Source organism: Haliotis rubra, unplaced genomic scaffold, assembly GCF_003918875.1.
Source record: "Haliotis rubra isolate DU_JTF1 unplaced genomic scaffold, ASM391887v1 Scf648, whole genome shotgun sequence".
NCBI classification, from domain to species: Eukaryota; Metazoa; Mollusca; class Gastropoda; order Lepetellida; family Haliotidae; genus Haliotis; species Haliotis rubra.
This window is the reverse complement of record NW_025767355.1, coordinates 176,918-198,829: the sequence shown is the minus strand read 5'-3', so window position 1 is coordinate 198,829 and position 21,912 is coordinate 176,918. Positions and strand designations below refer to the sequence as shown.

At 43.0% G+C, this 21,912-nt stretch overlaps 1 protein-coding gene across 1 annotated transcript in view; it reads right to left on the bottom strand.

Moving 5' to 3' along the window:
• Positions 1-21,912, bottom strand: part of LOC124257006 — a 41,193-nt gene that overhangs the window by 9,883 nt on the left and 9,398 nt on the right. The window contains 11 exon segments of the mRNA XM_046690967.1: positions 653-721; positions 1,386-1,439; positions 1,922-2,029; positions 3,871-3,921; positions 3,924-4,034; positions 4,653-4,698; positions 4,701-4,807; positions 9,878-9,977; positions 10,652-10,884; positions 12,398-12,604; positions 12,758-14,851. Of these exon segments, the coding sequence (XP_046546923.1) occupies positions 653-721; positions 1,386-1,439; positions 1,922-2,029; positions 3,871-3,921; positions 3,924-4,034; positions 4,653-4,698; positions 4,701-4,807; positions 9,878-9,977; positions 10,652-10,884; positions 12,398-12,604; positions 12,758-14,851 (3,180 nt within the window).

The window sequence follows — 21,912 nt, the reverse complement described above, 5'->3', positions numbered from 1 at the left end:
GATTTTGTCTGAGGCACCAATCATAATTTTCTCAAATTGGTTAGCATTCCACTTGTGTCACCGTTAGATCTACACTGATCATCTAGGTAAATTGGTCATGAGGGTTGGACATTAGTAGAAACCACACTGCATCATGGGTTAAATACAAAATGCCAAAGCATCCAATGTTATATCTGCGTAAAGTATAGATTCGGGTACTTGTTGGAGTTGAGTCCCATCTGAGATTCAAAGCCACACTTTCCGAGTGAGGCATATAACTGCCAGCAAAAAGTCAGCAATCTAACTAAGTCTTCCACTGCAGCCTCCACAACAGTGGAAGTCTGACAATTTATATCACATATTTAGTGTTCCTGGACCCAAGACTAACTTACAGGTGTGATTGAAGTTTGCCGCTAGATATCATTAATTCAAACTCTATACTACTCTCTTTGTTTTGACAAAGCCAGTTAATATAGAACAAACTTTATGGATAACAACTTCTTTTTATTCGTGAGTGCGACGTTTCGATACAGATTCTTGTACCGTTGTCAAGCATAATGACAAAAAGCCAGTTAATCCAGACAATCGAAGATGCCAAAATATAAACACACCAGCTGATAGCACTGATCCATGCATGTAACTTGAAACTGAATATTGAAGCTAGAGTACTTACACATGAGGATCTTGACAAGCACCTGCAGGTTGCTGTTAATAGCAAATATGATTGGTTCAGCTTCCTCATCTAAAAACAAGACAAAAGGGACTCACCATCACATACTGCCTCAGAGAGGTCAACATCATGGGTACAATTAGTGAAGGTAATACCAGCTGTTTATTCATGACAGAATGCAAACAATGGTATATAACCTCACTCACTCATGTTATATAACTGTACACGAGTAATCACCAAAAACAACAGAGCTGAACAATGTCTTCAACACCGTATCTCATGAAACAAACAAAATGGCAGCAAATAGTGGGTAAATACTGCTGTGGGACATCGATATCCCAAGATACAGAGTCCGAAATAAAGCATGTATGGCTCAGTTCGGGTCAACTCTTCCGGACAAAACGGCAGACAATACCAAGGCCATCCATACCCTGTTAATCAGCAGTATGATATCAAAGTGCCATGTACGTTTAGCCTAACATAGTGGACACACATGATATTGATCTACATGTATGAATTTAATATAATTTTTATGATTGTTACACCAATACTATGATTTCATGATTTCCCCTATTTTTTGTTAATAAGATAACCTAAGACGTAAAGCACAACTCACTGAATCACTTGTCCATGCAATCCTTTCACACATCCAAATAACAATCAAAACTCTTCATTTTCTTCAAAGACTTGGTCCATTACTAAAATGATTAACAATGATCTCAGTGTCTATTCTTACTTTTAATCTGTGGCAAATGCTTCTCTGGGTCATAATTGTCTTCAAGACTGACATCTGAAATGAAAGAAATAGTTTCTTTAAAGCTTCAGCAAGTTAAAACATAAACCAAGTAAAAGCTAACAAGGTGTGAATAAGTGAGTATCTCAAAAGATACGCTTAAAGTCAACATTTCATTTGACGTTCTTTTATTGCAGAGTGGTGGGTTGGCAAAACATGCAAATTTCAGGTAAGAATGGTGGGCTGTACACTGCACTACACTACACTGCACACCCCCTTGTTACAACATTCATTAAACACACACATGTACATGATAGTTTGTTAAACAACTTTTCATTTTCTTCATGTCAATGTAAGAAATTATAGTGACAATTTAGTATGGACAAATGACTTACTTTTATGCCATTTAAGACGACTTGTTGCTTTTGAAGGTAAATTAATTTGCCATTTCATCAGTACAATTTGCAGCAAACGGACTACAGTCAAGAAGGCTAAGGTGTGACTGAGTGAGTGAACACATGTACTGGATCTAGTCTTACCGCCTGCATCTGTCAGGGAGTACAATGGGGGAAGACCATCTTCTGGGATCAAGCACCTGTTCCTGGCATTCTCAGTTCCTCTCAGCCTCCTTGTCTTGGGAGAGGATTGTCCTCCTTGAAACAACACAACAGATTCAATGACAGATTACTAAATGAAGAACTGGATATATGACTTGCTACTCAAACAAATCTACAGATGAGTCAACCATGGCTAATCCTGTTGTCATGGTTCTGGTGTAACTTACAACAAAGTTTTAGAAGATATTTGAGTTTTTCTGATTTTCAATAGAAACACTTCTCTTTGATTACTACAATTTTCTGCAGAGTGCAAGTCTCAAACACTGCCTGGTATTAACGATTGACTGATTACTATCCTCCAAGCTGACTATTGCCATCCACTGTTGGCATAGGGTAGTTTTCCAATGAGAAGATCACTAGGAGCACTACCTATTATCAGATACTCCAGGCTTTCCATTTGTTTGGATGGAACTAGAACAGCAATCAGCAATCGGCCACTTGATTGATCAGTGAGAAATTACAAACAGATTTTATGGAAATGATTGTAATGTGCTGTCATGGAATGTGGAAAATATGTTTTCCCAAAACCCATCTCCCTTCCATTCCTATATCCCCCACTTCATCCATTCCTATATCCCCTTATGCCATCCATTCCTATATCCCCCACCTCATCCATTCCTATATCCCCTTATGCCATCCATTCCTATATCCCCCACCTCCCATCCATTCCTATATACCCCACCTCCCATCCATTTCCTATATCCCCCTCTCATCCCCATCCCCATCCATTCCTACATCCCCACCTCCCATCCATTCCTATATCCCCACCTCCATTAATTCCTATCCCATCCCCATCCATTCCTATATCCCCACCTCCCATTAATTCCTATATTCCTATATCCCCACCTCCCATCTATTCCTATATCCCCCACCTCTCATCCCATTCCTATATCTCCCACCTCCCATCCATTCCTATATCCCCCACCTCCCATTAATTCCTATATCCCCACCTCCCATTAATTCCTATATCCCTACCTCCCATTAATTCCTATATCCCCTACCTCCCATCCATTCCTATATCCCCACCTCCCATCCATTCCTATATCCCCTACCTCCCATCCATTCCTATATCCCCCACCTCCCATTATTCCTATATCCCCACCTCATCCCACCCCCATCCTCCCACATCCCCATCCATTCCTATATCCCCTTATGTCATCCAATCCTATAATCCCAAACCCATCCATTCCTATGTCCCCCACCACCCATCCATTCCTATATCCCCACCTCCCATCCATTCCTATATCCCCTACATCATCTATTCCTATGTCCCCACCTCATCATCCATTCCTATATCCCCCACCTCATCCATTCCTACCCCCCCTCCTCATCTATTCCTATATCCCCACCTCATCCATTCCTATATCCCCACCTCCCATCCATTCCTATATCCCCCACCTCATCCCTATTCCTACATATATCTCCCACCTCCCATTAATTCCTATATGCCCCACCTCCCATTAATTCCTATATCTCCCACCTTCCATCCCATTGCCCATCCATTCCTATATCCCCCACCTCCCATTAATTCCTATATCTCCCACCTCCCATTAATTCCTATATCTCCCACCTCCCATTAATTCCTATATATCCCCCCCTCCCATCCATTCCTTTTCTCACTCATCCCATCCATTGCTACATCCCCCACCTCACATCCATTCCTATATCTCCCACCTCCCATCCATGCCTATATCCCCCCTCTCCCATCCCATTCCTACATCTCCCACCTCCCATCCATGCCTATATCCCCCTTCCTCAGATCCAATTCCTTTATCCCCACTTCCCATTCCAATTTCATAATGTGACAATAATTTATAAATCCCCCTCCCCCCCAAAAAAACCCCAAAACCCAAACAAATAAAACCCCACATTTGGATCATTTTTACCTTGTGCCTTCTCCACCTTCTTCTGAAGTCGTCCCAGTGCCTAGGGGGGAGCCGAGCCTCACTGGACCCATCCAGCTCTGTCAAATCTCCTCCAGGACGAATCCCATCTGAGAACATTACTTGTTTGGGCTCTGCTCTTCTCTGGCTCCCTACACAAGCAGTGGAAGAACTATTGGACCAGAGCTAGACCCACGGGCAACATGCAAGTCACTATCTAACTAGCTACCAGGCCACACCAACATTCAGCACAAATCATAGAAAACACAAAGTGAAAGGAACAATAAAGCCATTCAAACTACAGAAAAACAGGATAAACAGCACTTCCAATACCTTTGAGGCACTAAATGCCAAAAAAACAAGTAAAAATGGTAGTTGATAATCCCCAAACTGTATTAATAATGTGTGATGACGAAGAGAGTGAAACCAGTGCAACTGAATAAACAGAAAGAACAATGGAGGAGGCTGAACGTAGGGGTGATTTGAGAGTTGGGTACATGACACAGGCTTGTCAGATACACTCTGCTACATCCTGACACACCGTGGGCTGCTTGTTGAAGAAGAGCGACACATACACAGGAAGTAATGAGCAACATACCCAAACACTGTTGCAACGTTCACAGTAAACAAAAAAAGAACATCCACCATTAAACTTATCAATAGTCTTTGCATTTATTGAAACTTGGCTTAATGTTCTATTAACATAAGCAAATAATTGAACATCTGTTGATGAGTAGAGTCTGAAGGCACCCACCATGGCTACAACTCACCCTCTCGTTTAAGGACGCCCACCGGTACCAAAACAGTGGGCAGGGGGGCACGTGTGCATTAGCCTGTTGCTGAGGTGGAATGGTAGAGCAGTATTCGCTGGGGTTATTGGGGTTGGGGCTCCGGCGAGACGAACCACCGGTCGGCGACCAATCAGCTGGGAACACCAAGCAGAAAGCAGGATGAGCCAGCCGCCACACGTGATCACATGATGACAGCAAGCCAATCACATGCAAGCATTTGGAGCAACCACCAATCCAATAAAGGCACAAGTTTGACAATGGTCCAATATTATTTTCAGAAGCCATTCTTGATCAACTTCATTGTCATGTTCCACAACAAAACTCCAATTTCCAGTTCTAAATAATAGAGCCTCACCCCCAATTTTTTTTTCCTCTTCCTTCTTTGAAGTAGTATGTATGTTTTAGAGAACAAATATTATTTTATACTTATCCTGACTCATACTATTTGCTTCTCTCTCCTTTGCTCCAAGACATATTAGAAATGCCCTGTTACGTTCCTCACGAACAGTGAAAACATCTCATCCAAACACAACCCTCCACTGCACATGTGCACGGACTCCCCACATGACCAGCCGGTGACCACTGTCACCATTTTTTTCATGTCCACATAGTAAAAGAAAATAGTAGTGGAGAGCAGGGATGGTTGGGGGGGTTCTTTAGGCTATGAGTCAGGATAAGTATAAAATTATTCTTTTACCGAAAATAAATGCATATTTTTCTTTATCGCGACTCACACTATGTTTGAATCAGTTGGTAGGTAGAACCAACCTAAATTTGAATTCATGTACGGTTCATATAACCCCTAGGAAACTTCCAATCTTCTTGAATCTTGATGAAACGGGGTACAACTTGTTTTCGCAACAAAAGAAGTAAATCTTAAAGACTTTGTGGATTTGTTATATTTGCACAGGAATACAATTCTTGCTTGTCTTAGGATGATCCATATGCTAAGGTATAGGTTGTAAACTGAATGGTATCACTCAAGCTCTGAATTACATATAACAGGAAGGCATGGCCTCTCAGTCACGGTATGGATCAGTAACATCACTTCCACGACTCTACATGATTGTGGGTTTCTCAGTTTATCTCCTTGTGGATACTGTCAACTGTCTTACAACGTAAGGACCAAACTGATAAATGCCAGCTTTATGTTCTGTTGGGGAATCTCTGAGATAAAGGTTGTCCAAGACTGTATCCAACTTCCACGATGGATGTGATAGAACAGCTGTCACCCAGCAAGAATGTGTATGGAACAGCTCTGAATTTGTGCGGACTGGATGCCTTATTCATATACATATATGTGTGTGTTTATAAATATCCTCTGAAACTCCCTTCTTCCTAGTGCCATTCTTTGCAGATAAACATGAAGGGCTCTGACCGAGCAAAGTGATATATCTTCTGTTTCTTCTGCACTGGTTTCATTCTTCTGTCAGAGTTGGAATATGCAACTGTCAGCGTCCTCTGATCCACAAAAAACCCAGGTGGTTTGCCTGAAAAAACTTCAGCACTGGATTCTCTGATAGATTGTCTGCATATGGAGTTCACAGTCTGAACTCACCTGATCAGCACTTGATCGTCAGAGTCTTGAACAGCTTCATTATTCACACTAGAAATATTTGCATCAAAAAAGGTTGGTAATTACCCTGACATGTTAGAGGCTTCAAAGGTCTGAGATTGTGTGAAGGTCTAAGGCCGTGTGAAGGTCTGAAGCTAAATGCAGCCTCTCTGATGAACGCTCTGGATCGCCTGTGAAAGTGTAGATGATGATGATGATATTTATATAGTGCACATATCCACGCAACTAGTACATGCTCAAGGCGCTTGAGATAGTTGTGCGAATGTTGACTGCCGTTTTGAGGTTTTAATAAGGTCTAAGTCTGCATGAAGGTTGCATGAAGGAAGAAGCTATAGTTTTACGATTATCCTTCAAACATGTCTCATTTATCTTCTTTTATTGCTGAAGGGTTTGTGAAACCTGAGGTAATAGTCGCAAATGGCCATGTGAAGGTCTGGGCCACCTTGGAGGTTTGTGAAGATCTGAATGTTTTTGAAAGACCGGGAGGGGGTTTCATGGGCAACGGAAAGAGCAGTAGTTTACCGAGATGACTGCGTGCAGGTCTTGATGTCATCTTCATGAGCCCTGTGGTGACGGTTGCCAATGGCTTCCCACTTTTTTGTTCATCTTCTTCCATTGCACAGCGAAGAAACAAATGTGCAAACGCATTATATCCTAAAGGAGCACAAAAACTATTATCTAAGTTGCAATGTGTAGGGACACATGTTGAAGCAAGTTGTGTGTGGATCTCTGGTCGAAAAACACAAAAACTTTCCCTAATTAATCACCACTCACAATAAAATAACTCATAGATATGATGAACTAAACCCTAACAAAGATTAATCGAAGCCAAAATTTCTAAAAAGGCTACTATTTTTTTTATGGGATGGCTTGTATACAAAACACGGAGATATTTTCCCCAACCATTCCCCGGGTGGAACTAGAGATAGTGATAAGTCACCAACAAGTCTCAGACGGAGCCAGTGCAGTGGAGGGGCGAGATGTTTTCACTGTTCTGGAGGAACATAACACAGAGCATTTCCACCATGTCTCGGCTTTAAGGAGAGAGAAGCAAATAGTATGAGTCATGATAAGGAAAATAATGAGAATGAAATGATATTTTTGGCATTATTTCCATATTTTTTGTCAAAATAAGACCAGACAAGTTTGACACAAGAAATAAATTTAAATAGTTTGATTGTTATAGGGCTGACACACACCAACACTGGATTAGGCACTGACACATGCGAGAAAGCTGAAGATGCAGTGGTCTAGGAACATGCTCACTAAATGTCAATCAAAGAAGAGAGACAGGTGGTCTGACTGCCCCGCCCACATTATCTGCATGTGACTGACAGAGGTGGATTATGAGATGAGAGGCCTTCTCCAGGTTTATCAGGAAGCTTGAACAATGAGTGTCCATCAAGAAGACGGTAGTAGTAGTGAGAGTGTAGTGTGTCAACAGAGGCATTATTCAGAGTTATGTGAAAAACTCTCAAGGATAAACGCTGTAATAAAGTGCCCTCCTTCTTCATCCTCCTCTTCACAGCCAGTCCCCATACTGCCCTCCAACTAATCTGTCTGTCCTGGTGATCCCAGGTCTGTCTGTCTGTCCTGCTGCTCCCAGATCTGTCTGTCCTGGTGGGTCCTGGTCTGTCTGTCCAGGTGGTTCCTGGTCTGTCTGTCTGTCCTGGTGGTCCCTGGTCTGTCTGTCTGTCCTGATGGTTCCTGGTCAGTCTGTCCATCTGCCTGTCTGTCTGTCCTGTGGTCTCTGGTCTGTCTGTCCTGGTGGATCCTGGTCTGTCTGTCTGTCCTGGTGGTTCCTGGTCAGTCTGTCCATCTGCCTGTCTGTCCTGTGGTCTCTGGTCTGTCTGTTTGTGCTGGTGGTTCCTGTTCTGTGTGTCTGTCCTGGTGGTTCCTGGTCTGTCTGTCCTGGTGGTTCCTGGTCTGTCTGTCCTGGTGGTTCCTGATCTGTCTGTGCTGGTGATTCCTGGCTGTCTGTCCTGGTGGTTCCTGGTCTGTCTGTCCTGGTGGTTCCTGGTCTGTTGGTGGTTCCTGATCTGCCTGTCCTGGTGATTCCTGGTCTGTCTGTCCTGGTGGTTCCTGATCTGCCTGTCCTGGTGGTTCCTGGTCTGTCAGTCCCGGTGGTCCCTGGTCTATCTGTCTGTCCTGGTGGTCCCCAGTCTGTGTGTCCTGGTGCGTCCTGGTCTGTCTGTCTGTCCTGGTGGTCCCTGGTCTGTCTGTTTGTCCTGGTGGTTCCTGGTCTGTCTGTCTGTCCTGGTGGTCTCTGGTCTGTCTGTCCTGGTGGTCTCTGGTCTGTCTGTCTGTCCTGGTGGTCCTGGTCTGTCTGTCTGTCCTGGTCCCTGGTCCCTGGTCTGTCTGTCCTGGTGGGTCCTGGTGGTCCTGGTCTGTCTGTCTGTCTGTCCTGGTGGTCCTGGTCTGTCTGTCTGTCCTGTCTGTGGTCCCTGGTCTGTCTGTCCTGGTGGTCCCTGGTCTGTCTGTCTGTCCTGGTGGTCCTGGTGGTCTGTCCTCCTGGTCCTGGTCTGGTCTGTCTGTCCTGTCCTGTGGTCCCTGGTCTGTCTGTCCTGGTGGTCCTGGTCTGTCTGTCCTGGTGGTCCTGGTCTGTCTGTCCTGTTGGTCCTGGTCTGTCTGTCCTGGTGGTCCTGGTCTGTCTGTCCTGGTGGTCCTGGTCTGTCTGTCCTGGTGGTCCTGGTCTGTCTGTCCTGGTGGTCCTGGTCTGTCTGTCCTGGTGGTTCCTGGTCTGTCTGTCTGTCCTGGTGGTCCTGGTCTGTCTGTCGTGGTGGTCCTGGTCTGTCTGTCCTGGTGGTCCCTGGTCTGTCTGTCATGGTGGTCCTGGTCTGTCTGTCATGGTGGTCCTGGTCTGTCTGTCCTGGTGGTCCCTGGTCTGTCTGTCCTGGTGGTTGGTCTGTCTGTCTGTCTGTCTGTCTGTCTGGTGGTCTCTGGTCTGTCTGCCCTGGTGGATTCTGGTCTGTCTGTCATGGTGGTTACTGGTCTGTCTGTCTGTCTGTCCTGGTGGTCCCTGGTCTGTCTGTCCTGGTGGATCCTGGTCTTCCTGTCATGGTGGTTACTGGTCTGTCTGTCCTGGTGGTCCCTGGTCTGTCTGTCCTGGTGGTCCCTGGTCCCTGGTCTGTGTCTGTCCTGGTGGTCCCTGGTCTGTCTGTCTGTCCTGGTGGTCCCTGGTCTGTCTGTCCTGGTGGTTACTGGTCTGTCTGTCCTGGTGGTCCCTGGTCTGTCTGTCCTGGTGGTCCCTGGTCTGTCTGTCCTGGTGGTCCCTGGTCTGTCTGTCATGGTGGTCCTGGTCTGTCTGTCTGTCCTGGTGGTCACTGGTCTGTCTGTCCTGGTGGATTCTGGTCTGTCTGTCTGTCGTGGTGGTCCTGGTCTGTCTGTCCTGGAGGTTACTGGTCTATCTGTCTGTCGTGGTGGTGTCTGGTCCTGTCGTCGTGGTCCTGGTCTGTCTGTCGTGGTGGTCCTGGTCTGTCTGTCCTGGTGGTCCTGGTCTGTCTGTCCTGGTGGTCCCTGGTCTGTCTGTCATGGTGCTCCTGGTCTGTCTGTCTGTCGTGGTGGTCCTGGTCTGTCTGTCTGTCGTGGTGGTCCTGGTCTGTCTGTCTGTCGTGGTAGTGTGTCTCACCTGACTGGAGAAGCTGATGACACTGCTGACACACCCGAGCCTCCTTCAGGTCCATGTAGGCCAGAGCACTCTTCTGGCTGCAGCATGTTGAGCAGAACACCTAAACAATAGAAGATAGCTGCGTACAATCACACACCAACAGGTGAACAAGACCCACAACTGGAATTGTTTGATCAGCATTCTAGAACAAAATTGACAAACTTTATGGATAACAACTTCTTTATTACGAGAGTGTGACATTTCAATACAGATTCTTGTACCGTTGTCAAGCAGTTTGTCAATTTTGTACTTCCCAGCTTCTAAAATGCTACTCAAAGAAGTCAGCATTCTAGAAGTTGGTGAGTCAAAAATGAAACATTTTTGGTCTTAAGAAACAAGAATGGCATCTGAATCTTTAGTTTTATCCTCTAAAGTGAGTTTTGGCCCTTGTGAGATACAATTCTAGCTTCATCAATGGACATGCTACATCAGTTCATACCTATTTTGGAATCCATCACACAGAAGCTACCAAGCCAGTCAGAAGAAACTAGGTTGCACAGTTGACTGTAACCTGTGGCTTCACAATGATTTGGTCTTTGATGAGGAAGATCAATAAACTGATTTTTCTGATAAGACTGTAATACATATTAGTAACAAAGTCATTAAGAATTTTCGTCCAGACTAAATATAGTTTTGCGCATTATTATCTATAAAATATACTATGATCATATGGCCATGATTAAACTGAAACTGAGTCAACTCTGGCGTGCTTCTTGACTCTGTGACCGTACTGACCTTGCCACAGGCTCTACAGTGATGCCTCCTCTTGGTGAACGTGAATTTGGCCTGGCACTGCATACAGTTGGGTGCCTCGTGGTCTGGCACCCAAGTGGGGGCCACCCGACCCAGGTTGGAGTGGATAATGGAGGGTGGGGGAGGTTCATTAGACATGGGTAGAGACCCCTCCTCATCTGTTACCCCAGAAGCTTCTGTAAGACCTTCGTCACCTTCACTGTACTCTTCCCCTACTGCCAGCACAACATAAAATCACGTTCTTTAGGGGTGACTTACTGACAGAGAAACAAGGAATCATTAACAAGAATTTTAAATTTTCGTTACTTCTTTTTTTTTTTGTCAGTGGAAACTAATTAGATAATATCTCAAATTGATATCGTACAATTCATAGAATACTCACAACAAACAGAAGTGATTTTATCTAAAAAATGCAAGATTCTCCTTTATGTACATTTTATAACGGTATAAATGAAACTATTAAACATCTTGTATTTGACTGTGTACATGTAAAAGCTTGTGGCAAACACTTGTTGGAATGGATCAAATATAAAACTGGAAATAGTTTAGAACCAAATGTAACACACATGAAATTTGGTTACAAAGAAGAAAGAAACGATGTACTAAACTTACTTTTTATTGTTACCAAACATTACATGTATACATGCAAATGCCAGAAAAAAACAAGAGTCATCAGAAGATGACATATCCCCCAGGCCCCTACATATTTGAAAGAACAAATCATCTGACAGTTACTTAAAGTCCAGCTTGATTTTTGTTAGACTAAGTCCAAATTGTTTCCATGGAAATCATGAATAATATAAATGCCAAATATCTGTAAATAGCAAAAGGCACCACTTCAAAATTTGCCTAATATATCTGCCAAGTTCTGTTGAAAGATACTGAACTCTTTTCAAGTTGTGCTCCGGAAATGAAGCCCACCCCTCCCTTTTGGGACTAAGTCCAAATCATTTCCATGGAAACCAGGAAAAATAAAAATGCCAAAAATTTGTAAATATCAAAAGGCACCACTTAAGGTTCTGTTTGATATATCTACCAAGTTTTGTTGAAAAATATTGAATGGTTTTCGAGTTGTGCTCCGGAAACGAAGCCCACCCCCCCTTGAAGACTAAGTCCAAAACGTTTCCATGGAAACCGAGAAAACTAAAAATGCCAATATCTTTAAATAGAAAAAGGCACCACCTTTGGTTCTGTTTGATATATCTACCAATTTTTGTTGAAAAATATTGAACGGTTTTGAGTTATGCTCCGGAAACAAAAAGATTACGGACGGACGGACGAGGCATCAACATTACATGCCGGGGGGATATAAAGCCGCATATAAATGGCCTTAAATTAGTTTTACAAGATTCCTATAACATAAGTAAGCAGCTTCTCTACACAGATTGTTGATATGAAAAATTCATCTCATTCTGGTCTACATGCCACATCCTTTTTCACTTAATTCCTTTTTGTCATACTCGGCCATATTGAAATGTATGCCATAAAACAGGAAATGTCTGGATCTACAATGTAAGCTATGTTGAAAATGTATGTTGTACATGTTGTGATGCCTACAAAAAAAGTAATAAAAAAAAATAATCTCAAACTGACAGATTGCTGTCAAGAAAAGTATCATCCTGACATTGTTTCAGACTAAAATAGGAGATTGCTTTCTACAAATAAAAAGAGTTAATGTCAAGGAAGCTACAACACTCCTTTGTTTGGAACAATGTTCTATGTACTTACCTGACTGCTCGGCTGTCTCCTCCTCGGGGATTTCCTCCTGCATCATTCCAATGCCCCGCATCCGCCCACTTGTGTCCGGGGACCGGTCACCAGCCATGGCAAGCTCTCCCCGAGGGGGCAAGTTCAGACTGGTGGGACGCCTTAGTTTGCCCGGTGGGGCTATCTGACCTGATCCTGGACTCCAGGAGTGGGGCCGAGCTGGCATACCTAGAAACCCATGGGCACAATATCAAAATGTATCCAACAACTTGTTTGTATGATTGTCCACATGGTGCATACTCTAAAAAAACTATGATTAAAAATAAAGGTTAAGCTTAAGTAATTTATCATTGGAGCATGTGTCAAGGCATCACCACTTACCAGCCGGTACGTTGAGCCCTGGCTGGACAAGCTGCTCCTCACCCCGCCTCATTATCGGCATGTCATCCATCGTCTCCCCAACTCCAGCCAGGGTAGTGACCTCTCCAACCACCTCATCCTCACTGGCCTCCCCTTCCATCATCCCATCTACAGGCTGGTCATTAGGCTGTCCATCTTGTTGGTTAATGTGTTGCCCGACCGACATCCTGTCCATCCTCTGTCTTTGCTCCTGTTCAATCTGTTGGCGGATCTCAAAGTTTGACAGTTGTTTTTGTTCACTGCCAGGAGCAGTAGGAACCTCCCTGACCTCTCCTCCAGGCGGCTGTGGGAAACTACCTCCATACTGATTAACACTGCCAGGAGGTGGCTCCATCATCTCACTACCAGCCATGTCCCTACTCTGGGATGACTCTGCTAGCAAATGTCCTTCTGCCATTTGAGCTACAGATTCAGAAGTTTCAGAAACCTCAAGAACAATATTATATGGAGAAGCCATATTGACTTTAGAAAGTCCTAACAAACTATTAGGGCGATTCTTTTTAATGGAGGATGGATCTTTTGGCCTGGCTCCTATCCCAACAGTCGGGGGACTGCCCTGTTCGCTGGGGCTGGAGTTGGCCTCTGAAGACCCACCAGCACTGCCATATCTTCCAGCATCACTTAAAGATGATTCTTCAGATGCAGAGTTCACATTTCCACAGGAACCTTGTTGTTTCCTGGAGTCAGGTGAAACATCCCTTGAGGTGGACTGAAGAGTAGGAACAAGATTTGTATCTCTCATCTGATCTTGACCCCCAGTCTGTGTCAACACATCAGAATCACTATAAGCATTCTGCGACTGTTTACTATTCATTAATTCACAGACTTGAGTTTGGTTCTCTGACACATCCATCCCCTCTGAATGAGGGATCTGTGAAGGAACACTTGCCACGCCACCAGGGCCTGGTAGAGGAGAATATTGCACAACACCCTTTTGATCATTCATGAAGTTTTCACTTCTACCAATGTCAAGCACAATGTCTGGATTAACCTGTTTAGGTAAACCATGCTGGTTCTGTTGCTTGCTGTCAGATGTGTCAAATGAGTCATTGAGATACTGATCAATTTCATTTTCATCAACATCACCACCAACACTGTCAAACCCCACAGTTGTTCCCCCTGTAGATTGGGAATGACCTTGACCTAATTTTGTCCCATTTACATTATCAGAAATCTGCATACCAGGTGATTTATCTGTTGACTTGGTGTGGGAATCCATCAGTACAGAGTCTGTGTGATTTGTGGGAACCGACTCGAGTCTTGCATAGGGTGCAGAATGCTGATAGGGGTCATGAGGCTTAGATCCAATGGGTATTGAGTTATGATCATGGAAATTAGTTATAACATTAACTTCAGAATTACCATGCCCATCAACAATAATGTCCGACTTTGGAAATGGTACGGAATCAAGTTCTCTCTCAGTTCTGGGTGTCAAGGCGTCAGTCTGCACTGCGGTCACCTGGGAAGCTACCAAGCCTTTTGTTGAGTTCTGGAAGTCGTCATTAACAACTGAGCCATTATGTTTGGAATACACAGAATCACCAATATCATTATCACCATCAACAATGTCCTGTTCAGAATTGTTCCAGTGTTCTTTCTCTGCCTCTCCTGAGGCTGTCAATGTCAAAATTGAGTTTGGTTCAACAGACAGATCATTACTCTTGGACACTAGATCAGCTTCCTTTTCAGACAGGCTAATCCTGTGCTGAAGGCTATCCTGCTTGCTACCACTGCCATACTGAATGCTACCACCCAGGTCCAAGTCACCTCGGCCAAACTCCACATTGGCAACATTTCTCTTTAGATTTGCCAGATGAGTTGCATCAATGAAGTCATGTTTTCTGTTACCCCCTGCATCATATGGAGTATCATAGTCGTACATGCTACCTTCCATGCTTCCCTTCCCTGCCAGGCCATACCCCAGCTGCATGCCAAGTCCAGACACAGGGACTTCCGCCAACGACTCCCATGGCTTGTCTCGGTGGGACTCCAAATACTCGGAGTAGCCACTCGGCCTCACTTCCTGGCCAGGGGTCAGAGAGTCTGCAGCCTTCTCTGCAACACAAAACAAAACATGAGGAACTCTCATGAGACATGTGCTCAAGTATAAATGACAACTCACTCCATGTTTACTTTATTTTAAAAATCTACTCCAATTCAGCATTTCATGACAGCATATGCTTACTACATGTGACAACATTTGAAGGGAACCTCAAGAAGTGTTTAATATTTCCCTGAATTAGTACAGGTACAAGTGTTTTCCCCCATACTGACAGCTTGTCGCCTGTCCTAGGTGACACGTGGACCAGGCAGCATCATTGCTGCATCATGTCTCCTAGGATCAAATATTCGAAATATTCATACTTCAACAAATAACATGGAAGACACTTATCACAATGTTACAGCTGATTTCAGACCTTCTGTTTTAAGACATATCATACATAAAAAGGATAAATGCACAACATAGTCTGTCAGTCATTATCTTAACCAAGCTGTGAAAACTAATAAAATATCAAAGTAGCCATACTAAAAAGAAACAAAATCACCATTAACACCATAGCAACTTACCATAAAAGAACAAATTTACTTCCTTCCTTCGCCAAAAATCCATTGCTTTGTGAACTAGCTGTGGTGTGCAAGTTGTGTGTGTGTGTGAAGGGACAAAGTGTTCTAGGACACATGGCTGGCAAGTTGGCATCATAAGCAGCTTGTGCTGCACGACAAACTTGCATGCTGAGACAGCCTCAGACAGTGACACTTTATGGCACTGCAGATACCTTGGTGTTTGTATTGATCTGTGCTACCAATCTCCTTTAGTCACAGCAAGTGATTATCATGCACAAAATATCGTAGGTTCTTGCATAAATTGCAATTAAAAATTAACTAAGTAACAGCATGGAGATTCATAAGCCATTTCCATGTCAAGGCTAAGTCACATCATTGAAGAACAACATAAGACTTCACTTGTGCTCACTAATGAGAGTTTATCCAATGGTGCTATCCACCTCTGTTTACAAATCACTGTGTCAGATCTAAATGAAAGGTCCAACATGAAGCTTGTGGCATTTGGGAAGCTTTACTGTCACACCAATGTAGGTATAGTACTGACACATGACGTTCACATTCAGGTTTAATCTTGGAATCAAAATACAACTGGGAGATTTAAACAACACAACTCCGGTCTTGAGGAACACTGGGACAATTGAACATGTATGCCATCTACCATCACGTGTCACTACCATCACGTGTCTCTACCATCATGTTTCTACCATCATGTGTCTCAACCATCATGTCTCTACCATCATGTGTCTCTACCATCATGTGTCTCTTCCATCATGTGTCTCAACCATCATGTCTCTACCATCACATGTCTCTACCATTATGTCTCTACCATCATGTGTCTCTACCATCATGTGTCTCTACCATCATGTGTCTCTACCATCATGTGTCTACCATCATGTGTCTCTTCCATCATGTGTCTCAACCATCATGTCTCTACCATCACGTGTCTCTACCATCATGTGTCTCAACCATCATGTCTCTACCATCACAGTTACACATGTCTGAACCATCACATGTCTCTACCATTACCATTACGTCTGAACCATCATGTCTCTACCATCACGTGTCTGAACCATCATGTATCTACCATTACGTGTCTCTACCATCCGTGTCTCTACCATCATGTGTCTCAACCATCACATGTCTGAACCATCATGTCTCTACCATCACGTGTCTGAACCATCATGTGTCTGAACCATCATGTCTCTACCATTACATGTCTCTACCATCATGTCTCTACCATCATGTGTCTCTACCATCATGTGTCTACTATCATGTATCTACCATTACGTGTCTCTACCATCACGTGTCTCTACCATCACATGTCTCTACCATCATGTGTCTCAACCATCATGTCTCTACCATCTCATCTACGTTACGTGTCTGAACCATCATGTCTCTACCATTCATCATGTCTCTACCATCATGTGTCTCTACCATCACGTGTCTCTACCATCATGTCTACCATCATGTCTCTACCATCATGTGTCTCAACATCATCATGTCTCTACCATCACGTGTCTGAACCATCATGTCTCAACCATCATGTGTCTGAACCATCATGTCTCTACCATCATGTGTCTGAACCATCATGTCTCTACCATCATGTGTCTGAACCATCATGTCTCTACCATTACGTGTCTGAACCATCATGTCTCTACCATTATGTCTCTACCATCATGTGTCTCTACCATCATGTGTCTCTACCATCACGTGTCTCTACCATCATGTGTCTCTACCATCACAGTCTCTACCATCATGTGTCTCTACCATCATGTCTCTACCATCGTGTCTCTACCATCACGTGTCTCTACCATCATGTGTCTCTACCATCATGTGTCTCTACCATCACGTGTCTCTACTATCATGTCTCTAACATTACAGGTCTCTACCATCATGTGTCTCTACCATCATGTCTCTCAACCATCACGTCTGAACCATCATGTGTCTACCATCTCTTTTCGTGTCTCTCTACCATCACGTGTCTCTACCATCATGTGTCTCTGACTTCAGGTAATCATCCATCATGTCTCAACCATCATGTCTCTATCATGTTCATCATGTGTCTCTCATGTCTCTACCATCATGTGTCTCTACCATCATGTATCTGCCGCACCATGTCTCTACCATCATCATGTCTGATCACCATCATGTCTCTACCATCATGTCTGAACCATCATGTGTCTGACCATCATCATGTCCATCATGTCTCTACCATCATCTCTACTGATTATGTGTCTCTACCATCACGGTCTCTACCATCATTACGTGTCTCTACCATCATGTGTCTCTACCATCATGTGTCTCTACTATCATCATGTGTCTCTACCATCATGTCTCTACCATCACCATCATGTCTCTCTCATGTGTCTCCATCATGTGTCTCCTCCATCATGTGTCTCTACCATCATGTGTACTCATCAACTCTATCATCATGTCTCTAACACCATCATGTGTCTAACCATCACGTCTCTACCATTATCTCTACCATCACGTTCTACCATTATGTGTCTCTACCATCATGTGTCTCTACCATCACGTGTCTCTACCATCATGTGTCTTCACCATCACATGTATCTACCATCATGTGTATCAACCATCACATGTATCTACCATTATCACGTGTCTCTACCATCACGTGTCTCTACCATCATGTGTCTCTTCCATCATGTGTCTCAACCATCATGTCTCTACCATTACGTGTCTCTACCATCATGTCTCAACCATCACATGTCTGAACCATCATGTCTCTACCATTACGTGTCTGAACCATCATGTTTCTACCATTACGTGTCTCTACCATCGTGTCTCTTCCATCATGTGCCCATCCGTCTACTATAATGTGTCTCTTCCATCACGTCTCTACCATCACATCACCATCTAATATATAATAATGATCAATGCCATCTACCATAATGTGTCTCTTCCATTACGTCCCTATCATCATGTGCCCAACTGGTTCCATCTACCATCACACTCAATAAACTGTGTAGGTCATCATGTGCCCATCATACCATCCCCTGGCACCATACTAAATTCTTCTGTACAAGCCGTCACTTATGGAGGAAGCACAAGCTCCAAGAGGTAATCCATATCAACCGTACCAAGCAGTCAATCAATCATGATCAGGGAGCTGTCCTTTGTGTGCTTTAGACATATCATTTTAATCTACTTATCCTCCTATTTAATCAACTGAGTAAACACATTACAACTGTCACATCCATAAATTCCTTCCTAATTATGTAGTGTCAGTCTTGTCACTTACATGTATCTAATTATAACTGGCTTCATTCGTTTCCAGAATTTAGACTGAGACTGTCTCTTTAGATTTCTGAACCTAACAACAGGCTTGATTTTACCTGCGCATCTAACATCTTCAACTCTATGTCTGTCTGTATGTTCATGAAAACTCTTTGTTGTAATTTTGTTGTGAAAAGTACCATGTTGGTCTTCAGTTCTGAACTTCAAAAACTCACACATAAATCATCTTGTTTTACAACAACCGGATGTGATATCCTTTAAATGTTGCCTTATTTGAAATGCCAGTCAAAAAAGCATTGGTGATACCAGGTATACAGTGTGTTATGAGCTGTGTAAACCCTGGCATAACTCACAATATATACCGGTGATGGGGTACCATAGCTGTTAAAGTGTTTCCTTTCCCATATGGTTGAAATGTGTGGAGAAATTTCTGGTGCCCCTCACTTGATATTGATGGAAAATTGCTTAAAAGAGCCTCAGTTTACACTCACTCATTTCATAAACGTGAAAGAGCTGTTCGGAACTTCTTAACACTAATCTTACTGTCCAACCCAGTAACATGCTCACGTTCGTCTGAGAATTGCATTGGTTATCAGGTACAATAACACCAACTGGATCCTCTCACCTCGGGTTGTAATATAGTCTGTAACTTCAACAGAAGCAAGAAATATAACATATCTGCTACAAACTGCCTGTTTACAAAAGCAGTCATGACATATGTCCCCACCCATCTTCTGTTTCAAACTAGACAATAGTTGGTTTGGTTGTTGTTTAACATCGCACTCAGCAATATTCCACCTATATGGCGACAGTCTGTAAATAATCCAGTCTCCACCAGACAATACAGTGATCAACAGCATGAGCATCAATCTACACATTTGGGATATGATGACATGTGTCAACCAAGTCAGCAAGTCAGACCACCCAATCCTGTTAGTTGCCTCTTATGACAAGCATGGGTTGCTGAAGACCAATTCTAACCCGGATCTAACTAGACAACAGCATTTGTCAGACCATGTCATGCTTTATAGGATTTCAGATGTACCCAAAACAACGCCAACATACCCCCAACCCCCAAAGTACTGCATCATGATACAAATTGTGTTGAACCTCTAAAACACATCTAGTTCCCAGTACACTAGCCATCCTTCCATGATTATCCAATGTACTGTATGTTCACAAAACCAGTCTGAGACTAGTCAACTTCGTACATATTGTGCGACATATTTTACGACTGTTCCCATTAACTAACTACAGAAAACTTGAGTGCTGTTTACTTTGATATACACTGTTGACTTAATCGCTGCATGGTATAATATGTCTGTGTCACTGTGGCTCTCTACCACAAGCTTTAAGAGCCTTGTTACATGATATATGCCTGTGAGTCACACGCAGTGTCATGCGTACCTCCATATTCATGGAGCTAAAAGCAGCGTAATTATAACAGCAAATTGTCTTGCAAGCTGAGAACCTACCTCCACTTGGTATGAGCTGTGACATAGTGACAGCAATAGGGCAAGCTGAAGAACATACCTGCTGATCATGAATGAGTGTAGTTATCCAAGGTTTGATATCAACGCAAAAGGATGACTAAATAGGAATATAACAGGACCAAGTGTTTACTTTAAGACAAAGGATAACATATAAAACATACCAGATGGATAACACACCTGTGGTATAAGACACAAGATAGACAACATCCCTGTGGGATAAGACTGAAGGTGGATAACACACCTGTGGTATAAGACACAAGATAGACAACATACCTGTAGGATAAGACTGAAGGTGGATAACACACCTGTGGTATAAGACACAAGATAGGTAGGATAAGACTGAACGTGGATAACACACCTGTGCTATATTACATAGGATAGACAACATCCCTGGGATAAGACAAGGTGGGTAACATCCCCTATGTGGGATAAGATAAGACACAAGATGAAGTGTAACACTGGGTATAACACACCTGTGGTTTAAGACAAAGGATGGACTGAAGATACCAAGATGGACAACATCCCTGTATGGGATAAGATATGATAGTTGTGGGATAACTGAAGGTGGGTAACACCCTGTGGTTTAAGACATATAAGAGTTGGATAACACACCTGTGGTATAAGATACAAGATAGACAACATCCCTGTGGGATAACACTTGTGGTATAAGACGCAGGATGGACAACATCCCTGTGGGATAAGACTGAAGTTGGATAACACACCTGTGGTATAAGACACAGGATGGACAACATCCCTGTAGAATAAGACTGAAGTTGGATTAAACACCTGTGTTATAAGACAGGATGGACAACATCCCTGTGGGATCAGAAAGAAATTGGATAACACACCTGTGTTATAACACACCAGATGGATAACATCTTTGAGATAAGACACAAGATGGATAACACAGCTGTTTTAAGACATACCAGATACATAACACACCTTTCGTATAAGATACCAGATGGATAATACACCTGTGATACAACACACCAGAAGGACAACATCCCCGTGGGATAAGAGAGAAGTTGGATAATACACCTGTTACATAAGAAATATGTTGGATAAAATGCCTGTACTATAAGACACCAGATAGATAACACATAAGTGACCAGGCTTAGTTTTGACTTAACAAACTTAAGTCTTAGTTTTGACTTAACTTAGATTTTTTACTCAAATTTGAGAAACGCAGGGAAATGCATTTCCCAGAATGAACTGAAATCGATATCAAACCCAAACATAGTAGACAATTTGAGTTTGGTAGATAGATTACTTAAGTTGTTTGGGCTTTTTTATTTTAAAAATGCAGTTGAGTTAAATATTCAGCTGTTTCAAATTGTCAAACTCAGTTTGAAATTTAAATAAACATTTAAGTTTGTTTCGAGAAATCGGGGCCAGACGGACAACATCCTTCTGGGATAAGACAAAAGTTGGATTACATGCCTGAGACCTTACACTCCAAAACTCAGATGCTCAGATTCTGAAAATAGTGGAATCAGAGTTGTTAAGCATTCATAAAAAGTCACTTAAGAAATTGTAACAAATATTTCTATCAATATTTCTTGTATATTTTAGATATATCAGTGAGGAAACTCGATGGATGTGTCCTATATTACGCATGACCTGATGATCAGAGAGCCAGATCAGCTGTGTACTTATTACCATGCTTACCAAAATTATCCCCCTAAAGTACTACAGAAACAAGGCCAAAGGAGGTGTCAATACACTGTAGGCCAGCTGGACATTCTGTCATGTGTTGGGAACCACGTGTACGAAACTTTACTCAACAGAACATGACATCTA